Source organism: Carcharodon carcharias, chromosome 17 (assembly GCF_017639515.1).
Source record: "Carcharodon carcharias isolate sCarCar2 chromosome 17, sCarCar2.pri, whole genome shotgun sequence".
NCBI classification, from domain to species: Eukaryota; Metazoa; Chordata; class Chondrichthyes; order Lamniformes; family Lamnidae; genus Carcharodon; species Carcharodon carcharias.
This window is the reverse complement of record NC_054483.1, coordinates 84,512,855-84,525,007: the sequence shown is the minus strand read 5'-3', so window position 1 is coordinate 84,525,007 and position 12,153 is coordinate 84,512,855. Positions and strand designations below refer to the sequence as shown.

Here is a 12,153-nt window from a genome sequence, read left to right as displayed (position 1 = left end):
ACTGATCACCACTACCATTGCCTATCAAGCCGGAGTGGTAAGGTAGCTGCCCCTCCTGTGGCCAGAGTAGGGGTAGAGGACATCACAGCGGGCCTCCACGGCATCCAAAAGGTGCTGGAGGGCTGCAGCCTTCTTGCCTTTCAGGGCCATGTCTTCTTTGCTGCAGTCCTGGACTGGGAGCACTGAGCGCAGCTGTACTTTAAATGTGGTGCCTGACGTGATGAAGCGGCAAAGTGACAGTGTGGCAGCAGAATCAGACCCCGCCCACCATGCTTTCCTGGGAATGAATAAGTAGTGTGGCGGGTTTTGGATGATACGGCATTAAAAATCGCCATTGTGGCTGATGGGTAAAATGTCATTTTACGGCCCGTTACTGCACTTAGTGCAAGTCTGGGCCGATTATATCAAGATCTCAGGCTTTTGACAAAATTGGATCTCTGATCGTCCAATTCCTTATGTTCTTCGCACATACAGGTGAAGAATTCAAGAAATTCAGTACAAGCACAACTTCTTGTGGCACTGGAGCATGTGCATTGGAGACGACTGAGAGCGTCCACATTGGAACATGAAAGCCAGGATGGTGCACAAAGGTATACTCACATGCTGATACTATCAAAGCCCAGCGTTGATTCTTGCTGAGGCTATTGGCAGAATGGCTTTATCCTCACTGAATAGGTGATAGTCTAATGGTATTGTCGCTGGACTAGTAATCCAGAGACCCAGGGTAATGCTCTGGGGACCCAAGGGCCACAGCAGATGGTGGAATTTGAATTCAATAAAAAATCTGGAATTAAAAGTTAAGTGATGGCCATGAAACCATTGTTGATTGTTGTAAAAACCCATCTGATTCACTAATGTCCTTGAGAGAAAAGAAAGCTGTCATCCTCACTTGGTCTGACCTACATGTGACTCCATACCCAGAGCAATGTGGTTGACTCTGAAATGGTCGAGCAAGCCACTCAGTTGTAACAAACCACTACAAAGGCACAAAAAAGAAATGAAACTGGACAGACCACCTAGCATCGACTTAGGCACCAGGAACGACAATGGTAAACTCAGCCCTGTCGACCCTCCAAAGTCCTCCTTACTAACATCTTGGGGCTAGTACCAAAATTGGGAGAGTTGTCTCACAGTCTAATCAAGCAACAGCCTGGCATAGTCATCCTCATAGAATCATACCTTACAGATAATGTCCCAGACCCCACCATCACCATCCCTGGGTATGTCCTGTCCCACCGGCAGGACAGACCCAGCAGATTGGCATACAGTCAGGAGGGAGTTGCCCTGGGAGTCCTCAACTCGGGAGTTCAGCTCTTTTGTCCATGTTTGAGCCAAGGATGTAACCAGGTCAGGAGCTGAGTGGCGGGACCCAAACTGGGCGTCAGTGAGCAGGTTATTGCTAAACAAGTGCCACTTGATAGCACTGTTGCTGACCCTTTCCATTACTTTATTGTGGAGTAATCCTGTAACCTACACCATTGACTAATGTTGTTGACAATCCAATTTAGCCCCCGAAATGACAAATCGGGAGACCTCGTCGTTGGTCTGCTCCTGGGCCTGGCCAAGATGGCCATCAACAGATCGAGGCAGCGGGTGGCTGAGTGGGTCATTCAGCCTCACAGCCTGCCTTTCTTCCCAACTACATCCCTGGAGAGGGAGCACGCATTGCCCATGGTGAATCTTGAGGTCTCCTATGACTGGTGGGCACCCAGGGAGGGGAAACTGGGATCTTTCATCACCCCCGGGGAATATTATTTTAATTTGATTTCAGTTTCCTTCAATTTTGATGTTTAGTTACAGTGGCTACAGTGGGTTAGCGGTGCCCCTTTCAAATGGGACACTTATTACTTTAAGAGCAGTATATGTTTTGTAACTTTCCGTGATTTATGTTGGTTAATCTGAAATAAACCAATGGTATGTGAGGAGGAAAAGTGTGAACAATTCAAAATCTAAATGTTTTTTTTCAGTTCATGAATAGTCTTGATCTAAAAAGGGTGCATAGCATAAAAAGATGAGGAGATACCAAACATCTCCTTTCTGTATTTCACTGTGACTAAGTAAAACTATGGCAACCATCTGCTCCTGGGCAAGGTCTAATCATTGTAGCACTTTATTGCTGTTACTCTTGATACAAGGTCCATTACTTTTCTATCACTTCCGGAAAAGTGCAGAATTCACGAGGCAAGCTGCCTGCCAAGTTGGACTGTGGACATAAACGGACTGCGATTGCTTTTTCAATAAAATTTGTGTTAGCAAACATTTAAATTTAAGCACATTTTGTTTTAAAATTATTTTGTACATAACTGAGAAGATAGCAGCCCAAGAAAATGCCGTCTCTAAGGAAAAAGTTAATGTTTGCGGCAGGATTTTCTGTCAGTCTTGGGACTTGTATGTTAATATCTGCAATAATGGCAACAGATTCATGGGTTGACACCATAATAAACTGTGAGAATGAAAGTGGTGATGCAGTTGGAGAACTGAAACTCAAGTACGGCTTGTTTGATGGTTTACGTGAAAAATCTGGTTGTCCGATCCTCGTAGATGACGGGACTGTCAAAGGTAATTGCTGCATTTTTTAAATTACTACACAGTGCTAAGATTTACAAGAGAATTTAAATATTCAGGTTTTGTGAGAGGGTGGATAATAGAATCATACTTTTTTTATATTCATTCATAAGGTGTGGGTGTTGCTGACTAGGCCAGTATTTAATGCCCATCTCTAATTGCCCTTGAGGAGGTTTTGGTGAGCTGCCATCTTGAATCGCTGCAGTTCATATGGTACATCCACAGGGCGGTTAGGGAGGGAGTTCCAAGATTTTGGCCCAGCGACAGTGAAGAAACTGCAACATAGTTCCAAGTCAGGATGGTGTGTGGCTTGGAGGGAAACTTCCAGGTGGTGGTGTTCCCATATGTCTGCTGCCCTTGTCCTTCTAGGTGGTGGTGGTCATGGGGTTCGAAGGTGCTCTCTGAGGAGCCTTGATGAGTTGCTGCAGTGCATCTTGCAGATGGTACACACTGCTGCTACTGTGCATCAGTGGTGGAGGGAGTGAATGTTTGTGAATGGGCTCAATCAAGCGGGCTGCTTTGTCCTGGATGTGTAGTGGGAGCTGCACTCCGCCAGGCAAGTGGGGAGTATTCCATCAAACTACTGACTTGTGTCTTATAGATGGTGGACAGGCTTTGGGGAGTCAGGGCTGAGTAACTCGTTGCAGGATCTCTAGTCCCTGACCTGTTCTTGTAGTCACAGTATTTATACGGCTAGTCCAGTTCTGTTTCTGGTCATTGGTAACCCTCAGGATGTTGATGATGGGGATTCAGTGATGGTAATGCCATTGAATGTCATGTGCGATGGTTAGATTCTCTCTTGTTGGAGATGGTCATTGCCTGGCACTTGTGTGGGGCAAATGTTACTTGCCACTTGTCAGCCCAAGCCTGGATATGTCCAGGTCTTGCTATATTTGGACATGGACTGCTTCAGTATCTGAGGAGTCGCAAATGGTGCTGAACATTATGTAATCATCATTGGACATCCCACTTCTGACCTTATGATGGAGGGAACATCATTGATGAAGCAGCTGAAGATGGTTGGCCTGAGGACACTACCCTGAGGAACTCCTGCAGTGATGTCCTGGAACTGAGATGACTGACCCCCAACAACCACAACCATCTTTCTTTGTGACTTCAATCAGCGGAAGCTTTTTCCCCTGATTCCCATTGGCTCCAGTTTTGCCTGGGCTCCTTGATGCCATACTTGGTCAAATGCTGCATTGACGTTAAGGGCTGTTACGCTCACTTCACCTGAGTTCAGCTCTTTTGTCCATGTTTGAACTAAGGCCGTAAAGAGGTCAGGAACTGAGTGACCCTGGCAGACCCCAAACTGAGCGTCTGTGAGCAGATTATTGTTAAGCGAGTGCCGCTTGATAGCACTGTTGATGTCCCCTTCCATCACTTTACTGATGATTGAGAGTGGACTGATGGGGTGGTAATTGGCCCGGTTGGATTTGTTCTGTTTTTTTGAACAAGGCATACCTGTACACACAGGGCAACTTTCTACATTTGCAGGTAGACAGCAGTGTTGTAGCTGTACTGCAACAGCTTGGCTAGGGGTGTGGATAATTCTGGAGCACAAGTCTTCAGTACTATTGCTGGAACACTGTCAGAGCACATAGCCTTCACAGTATCCAGTGCCGTCAGCTGTTTCTTAATATCATATAGAGTGAATCAAGTTGGCTGAAGACTGGCATCTGAGATGCTGGGGACCTCTGAAGTAGGCCAAGGTGGGTCATTCACTCGGCACTTCTGGCTGAAAATTGGTGTAAATGATTTAACCTTATCTTTTGCACTGATGTGTTGGGCTCCCCGATCATTGAGGATCGGGATGGTTGTGGAGCCTCCTCCTCCAATGAGTTGTTTAATTGTCCACCACCATTCACAACTGAATGTGGCAGGACTGAGGAGCTTAGATTTGATCTATTGGTTGAGATTGCTTAGCTCTATCTATTGTATGCTTCTTACGCTGTTTGGCATGTAAGAAGTCCTCTGTGGTAGCTTCACCAGGGCAACACTTCATTTTTAGGTATGCCTGGTGCTGGTCCTGGCATGCCCTCCTGCACTCTTTATTGAACCAGGGTTGATCCCCTGGCTTGATGGTAATAGTAGAGTGGGGGATATGCCAGGCTAAGAGGTTACAGATTGTGGTTGTACAGAGTTCTGCTGCTGCAGATGGCCCACACCTCATGGCTGCCCAGTTTCAGGTTGCCAGAGATGATCAAAATCTATCCCATTTAGCAAGGTGGTAGTGCAACACAACACAATGGAGGGTATCCTCAATGTGAAGTCGGGCCTTTGACTCCACAAGGTCTGCGGGTTGAATTGTCCTATCAAAACTGGCATGGACAGATGCATCTGCGACAGGTAGATTGGTGAGGATCAGGCAAAGTTCTGTGAGAGAATGGATCATATAATCATGCAGCACACAATGAAGCCATTTGACTCATCATACCTGTGCCAGCTCTTTGAAAGAACTATCCAATTAGGTCCATTCCCCCACCTCTCCCCATGGATCTGCAAATTCTCCTCCTTCAAATATTTATCCCTGATGATTGACGTATATTACAAATCCAGCAACATGAACTGTACCATTTTGAATAGTCAAATTTAGTCTACTATGAGCCACTTAATATTTTGATCTATCAGCCCTTTGTAATAAATGGTGACTTGAATATACTAAAGAATAGGGCGTATTTTCTGTTCACAGGCATTGACATGTTCTATGTCTTGCCTGTGCTATGTGCATTTGCTGAGAGATATTGTGCTGAATTTTAATCAACTATCATGGTGGCAGGAAAATGGGATGGTGAGGCATGACATGGCCTCTCCACGTCAATCTTGATTCATCTCCCACTGCCAAGAGTACTGCTGGCCATTCTTTACCCACAGTAAATGCCGACAAGAGGTTTAAATCCAGTCTTCTGTTCCATTTTCTTGCTACCCATCCAGTTACTGCCACTCACCAAGGTCATCTGGTGGGAAGTGGTGATGGACCTGAGATAGCAATGATAAAGGTCCCAGTGCGTATAAAAAGAGGGAAAGGATGTTGTAGGGGCTTCCTCTTCTCATTGAGGACCAAAAATAACTCATTTTTTTAGGTCTTGGTCTCAGCTGATGCTTTCAAAACACTTCTGCACCTTTAAAAGCCCAGATATTTCTTCTGCTTTTGCATCCGGTTGGGATTTTGCATCCTGGAACCTCAGGCTCCAACTTGAAGGTGGGAATCTTCTGGGAGGCCACCCTGCACTCGAATGACTCTAATTTAGGAAAATGGGACAAGTTCCACCCACCAGTATTTCATCATTGTAAATAAAATCCACACTGTATATCAGATTTATAGGTAGAAACACAGTAACCACTTTAGCTCTAAGTGACAGTACAAGTTTTTCTGACTGTATTTTCTCCAACACATGGGCCTGAATATTACCATCAGTGAGTGGGGGCGGGCCGGACACGCCAACACACAACCTGATGCGAGACAACGTCGAGCATGTGTCCCGACGTCATTGCGCGTCATTTAGATCTTTTGTTAAGCGGGCGTGTGCCGGAGGCAGCTGCGCGCTCACCGAACTGTCAGTGGCCTATTAAGGCCATTAAAAAACCAATTAAAGTAGTTAGCAACACTGCCCATCCAACTTTAAGGTTGGCGGGCAGGTGAAGAGCCCAAGTTGTCTTTGCGTTTTTCAGGAAACCTCATCCATGAGGTTTCCTGAAGGTTTTATAAAATTATTAATTACTTTTTGCACAATTCACAAATGTCGCAGCTCATGTGACACTGTCACATGAGGGGACATGCCTAAGTAATTTTTAACTTTATTATTTACAAACTTTTATTATCTACTTAATCTCCCTGAGGCAGTCCTGTGCCTCAGGGAGATTTCTGCACTCTGTTGCACGCATGCACGAAAGACCGTAGGCCCTGACTCTCCCTCTTCCCCCCGCCTGAACAGGTAGCGCTACCGGTCATGTGTCATGCTGGGTGGGCCTTAATTGGCCCGCCCACGTAAAATGATGGTGTGCAGCCGATTGGCTCCGTACCTTCCCCCACCCGCTCCCACCCAGCCCGCACAACATAGGTAAGTTTCTGGCTATGACTCTTTGACAATAATTGAATTCTCCGTGAGAAAGCAATCTATGTTATCCCCTTGCTTAAACACGGAATAATATTATATTTAATAATATATTTTACAGTTATGCGTTGAATCAAATGGACACCAATCATTGATTTCATGGAATGATGACGGGACAAATGTTTTGCTCATCACTTTTGTTTCTCTTTTTTAAATGATATACTGGGCTAATCATAAAAAACACACAACATGTAATTCAATTGAAGTAGATTTAAGATTACCTTTTTGTTTTAGTCATCAAGTTCTCCATTTTATAACTTGGTTGTAAAGAATGAATTATATTTCCAATAAATTGGACTAGGTTAAGCAAGGCAGCCAACCTCGGAGCAGGAAGTTACATTACAAGGTTGTTTCAAGATCCTAGATGGACTGATTTGGTTTTATTTCTATTTTTAAATAAGAGCCATTCAACAGCAGACCAAATAAGCCAAACTCACAAAAGAATAGTTATCTCAAGGTTTCGTAATTCCAGTAAAGAATATTAGAAGCTAAATTTTTTTAAGGGCTACTTATTCAGTAACTTCAGGAAAATTGTAAAGGTGTAGAATTTTTTGAAAATTACAGAAAAAGGGGTGATTGGTTTCATGGGTTTTGTATATCAACATATTGAATGCAACATCCTAACTCTTTCTGTGTGCTTTTTACTTTCAGTTTTGGAATGTTTGGAAAATGCAGGCACTGCAAGAGTTATCCACATCCTAGTTATCCTGTTCCTCGTTTTTGGACTGCTGTTTACACTACTAAGTGCCATAGTCGCCCTATACAATAGCATAAGTAATCCTTATGAGAACATCTGTGGGCCTATCAGTATTTACACATGTAGCTCCATAAGCTGTAAGTAAGAATGAATGAATTAGTATTTGAAGGAAATCTGCTTTTTCAAAAATATTTGAATTATTTTTCTTCTCTATTTAACATAAACTTAAATATAGGCCCTGTTTTTGATATCTAATTTTGCACGATTAAACCAGTCAGTTACATAGTCTAATATTGTGTAATAAAAGTAAAGTATTGTGCTGCTGGAAATCTGAAACAAAAACAGATAGTGCTGGAAATGTTTGACAGGTCTGGGAGCATCTGTGGTGAGAGAAACAGAGTTAACGTTTTGAGTCGAATGTGAATCTTCGTTAAAACTTCTTCGACCATACCCCAGACCTTCCTTTTTGTTCTTCCATCACCCCAGCCTTTCAATGGCATATAAACCGTCACATTTCTACCCACCTTCAGTTCTGGAGAAGAGCCATATTCGACATGAAAAGTTAACTCTGTTTCTGTGGGCTGAATTTTACGTCCCACGGGTGGACTCACGCCCGACCTGGTCGGGTGTAAAACCGCACGCGAAGGGGTTGGGCGAGCTGTCATCGCGCTGTCGCATGATATTTCATTCAGTGGGTGCACGTAAAAGTTGGAAGCCTGCTGACAATTAAGAGGACAATTAAGCCCTTTAATGGTGCAATTGCCTCCAATTTTTCGTGGCCCGTCCAACATTACTGTTGGCAGACGGGCAATTTGGCCGAGCGGCCTTTACATTTTTCATCAAGTCTCACCCCCAAGGCGGGATGAGGTTTCCGTTGTGAATTTTTAAAAAATTTACAAATGTGGGAACAGCATTTTCATCGGGTATATTTTCCGGTGCCTGACTGTGATGCTTGGACATTTTTTTCTCCAGTTTTTAAAAGAAACCTTATTTTAAGATTTTCAGGTCTGCAGATCTTTGAGGCAGCTGCCTGCCTTCAGGAAGTTCTCTTGCAGCGCTCACACATGCTCGAGGAAACATCATCGCCCAGCCTCTTCCCGCCCCCACCCCGGCAGCACTGAGCTTTTCAGTTTGTGTTTCATGCTGGCTCGGCTGTTGACTGGCCAGCCAGCGCAAAATCGTAGTTGGGGGCCAATCGTGGCTGCAGGTCTGTTTCCCGACTGCTCCCGGGCCTGCTGATTGCGCCCGGCCGCCAAAAGTAATAATTCAGGCCTCTGCCTGCAGATGTTGCCAGTCCCACTGAGTATTTCCAACAACACTTTCTGTTTCTATTTCTGGACAGTGCTGTGTTGGCTGCCAGACATGTTGCTACCGCACATGTTTTCATAAAGCCATTTTTTAAGGGTAAAGTAAGAACGAACTTGGATTTAAGTTGCATTTTACATGACCTCAGGACGTCCCAAAGTGCTTCACAGCCAATGAAGTACTGTCTCTCATGAAGTGAATCACTTGTGATGCGGGGAAATGCAACAGCCAATTTACAGAGAGGTAAATGACCAATTAGTCTGTTTGTTTTTACTGGTATTAGGGATAAACGGATAATTGTCAGGAAAGTGGGGACACTCTGCTTTTCGTTGAGCAGTGCCATGGGACCTTTTACCTCCACTTGAGAGGCAGACAGGACCACTGTTTAATGTCTCATTTGAAAGATAGCGGCCAGAATATTGCCGTTGGCGAGCAGGACCGGGCCCGACATGCTGACACGCGACGACATCGGGTATGTGTCCCGACGTCATCGCGCGTCATTTAGATATTTCGTTTGGTGAGTGCACGCTGGAGGCTGATGTCATTTACCTCTTTGTAAATTGGCTGTTGCATTTCCCCGCATCACAAGTAATTCACTTCAAGAGAGATAGTACCTCATTGGCTGTAAAGAACTTTGGGACGTCCTGAGGTCATGTAAAATGCAACTTAAATCCAAGTTCGTTCTTACTTTACCCTTAAAAAACGGCTTTATGAAAACATGTGCTGTAGCAACACAAACTGTCTGGCAGCCTATACAGCACTGTCCAGAAATAGAAACAGAAAGTGTTGTTGGAAATACTCAGTGGGACTGGCAACATCTGCAGACAGAGGCCTGAATTATTACTTTTGGCGGCCGGGCGCAATCAGAAGTCCGGGAGTAGTCGGGAAACAGACCTGCAGCCACGATTGGGCCCCGACTGCGATTTTGCGCTGGCTGGCCCGTCAACAGCCGAGCCAGCATGAAACACAAACTGAAAAGCTCAGTGCTGCCGGGGTGGGGGCGGGAAGAGGCTAGGCCTATTAAGTCCATTAAAAAAAAACAATTAAAGTAGTTAGCAACACTGCCCGTCCAACCTTAAGGTTGGCGGGCAGGCAAAGAGCCTAAGCAGCCTTCGTGTTTTTCAGGAAACCTCATCCATGGGCGGGATGAGGTTTCCTGAAGGTTTTATAACATTATTAATTAATTTTTGCACAATTCACAAACATGTCCCAGCTCGTGTGACACTGTCGCATGAGGGGACATACTTAAATAATTTGTAACTTTATTATTTGAAAACTTTTATTATCTACTTAATCTCCCTGAGGCAGCTCCGTGCCTCATGGAGATTGTTGCTTTCTTTCGACGCATGCGCGAAAGACCGCAGGCCCCGACTCTCCCTCCTTCCCCCCCCGCCCGCACAAGTAGCACTGAGCGCTACTGGCCATGGGTCACGCTGGATAGGTCTTAATTGGCCCGCCCATGTAAAATGGCAGCATGCAGCCGATCGCGGGTGATGATTGGCTCCGCGCCCGCTCCCGCCCAGCCCACCCGACATAGATACGTTTCTATCCAGCATTTCTGACAGTGCAACACTCCCTCAGTACCACACTGATTTTGGGTGTCTCTGGAGTGAGACTTGTTGAACACATGGCCATGTGAGCGCTAACAGTAATGCGCGATCTTCAATCCAAATTACATCATTGTTTTATAAATTGTCTAGTCTACACACATAAGAATATTATAGAAAGATTGTCCAACAAATTTTCAGTTATACTGATGTCCTTTTAATGCTGCATTTTGAAACTGAGGGAAAACCTGGAGGATCAGTGTATGAGGTCAATGAATAAAATCTTTCAATGCAGGTAATCTGAATTAAGTAGTTCTGTAGGAATGCAAGCTTATCATTGCCATTTGATTGCAATGTCGTTTTGAAAGAAGATTTTTTTCCTCTTGAGCCTCTATTTTAAAGTTCCTTTCATTAGTTCCCTGGGTACTTTGAACAAATTCAATGGGAAGCAATAAACAATTTAGCAACTTATAAGCACTCAACCAGTAATGCTGTTAACTAATTAACCACCAGTAGGTGTGCCACAGCAATACTTGTTTCCTGATTTTTCATGTGTGTGTGCGAAATGGCTGCACTCAGCTCTGAATCTCCCTCTGATGAAACTGCTGAAATTAAGACCATTTTCTTTCTTTGCTGCAGACCATAATCTGTCTTCAGTCAAGGGTGGTGCCTGGCAAATTTGGGTTAAATTTTCTAGTCATTGGCAAATGTCTGCTTGGAAAATCTAATTCTAACAAATGGAAAGAGAAAAAAATACACGTAACTAGAACAAACTGTGTTTTTAGAAGGTGTCTCCCTTTCAAATGTTGGTAGAATCAATTAACATCTATGATTTTCATTATAAATATTGTTAATAAATGGTTTATTACTCTGAAAATGCACAAAAGATGAAGCAACTTCTCAACTTAGTATTGTTAATTATTTAAATGTAAAATACTGAGAGAAAATCTATTTCTTTCAGGTGTTTCAACATTTCTGGCAATGGTTCTGTTTGCAGTGAACACAACAGTGAACAATTTATCCACAGAATTGGTAAAAAATTCAATTAAAGGGAGCTTGGTTACATTCAAGCTTAAGACTAATATTTATGAGTATTCATTTTGGCTTATCCTGCTGTCTCTGGCCCTTAATATTGCCACAATTGCAATTGTCTATGTGTATCAACATGAAAATCATACCAGAGAAAGAGAACAGAAAAGGCCAACGGAAAACGTACCCAAAGATGTTTTGATGTATTAGTTTTAAATTATAGATGAATGTTTAGTGACTGATGTAAAGGGAGAAATCAAAAAACTAATGTGATAGAGATTATAGGAGTGCCAAGCAATCTGGTAGAATTCATACTATGTGATTATGGCAAGGTAGCTTTTCAGAGATAATGTCAAAATTATTATTCATCAGTTCAACATATTGTCTAGACATATCACAATTTCTATTACTGGCTGCCACCCACCACTGACAAAAGGGATCCAAAATGGAATGAAATATTTGCAAAAACATTGGAGACTGACAGTAATTTCCAGGATTTTAAAGTTGAGACAATGACTATAAACTGCACAGGTCTTAATATCAGGATTTGCAAAGGTTGATTTTGTACTCCCACCAGAATGGGCCTGAACTTGTCTTTATATACAGGTTCAAGTCATTAGTAAAGTTCAATTTTGTTCCTGGTAGAGGAAGACCCTAGGAATGGGAATGCACAAAGAATCATGAAGGGGGTGGGGGGAAACATTGGGCTGGATTTTGCAGTTAGAAGCAAAGCGGTAGTGCTCGTCGCTGGCCTTGTTGAAGGCTGTCCCTAAAGATCTAATGATCTCTATACCTTTTCCCAATGGCAGTTTAAATCTGGCAATAAGTCAAGGGACCTCCAGGTGTCAGCAGCAGTTCTGTCAGAAAGCAGGGGAGCAGCCAATTGCATTGAAGA

At 43.7% G+C, this 12,153-nt stretch overlaps 1 protein-coding gene across 1 annotated transcript; it reads left to right on the top strand.

The window, feature by feature from the left end:
• Positions 1 to 2,327: 2,327 nt before the first annotated feature.
• Positions 2,328 to 11,468, top strand: LOC121289671 (clarin-3). Its single transcript, XM_041209296.1, has 3 exons — positions 2,328 to 2,559; positions 7,332 to 7,514; positions 11,191 to 11,468. Exons 1-3 carry the CDS (start codon positions 2,328 to 2,330, stop codon positions 11,466 to 11,468), a joined length of 693 nt encoding a protein of 230 aa, XP_041065230.1.
• The last annotated feature ends 685 nt before the right edge of the window (positions 11,469 to 12,153 follow it).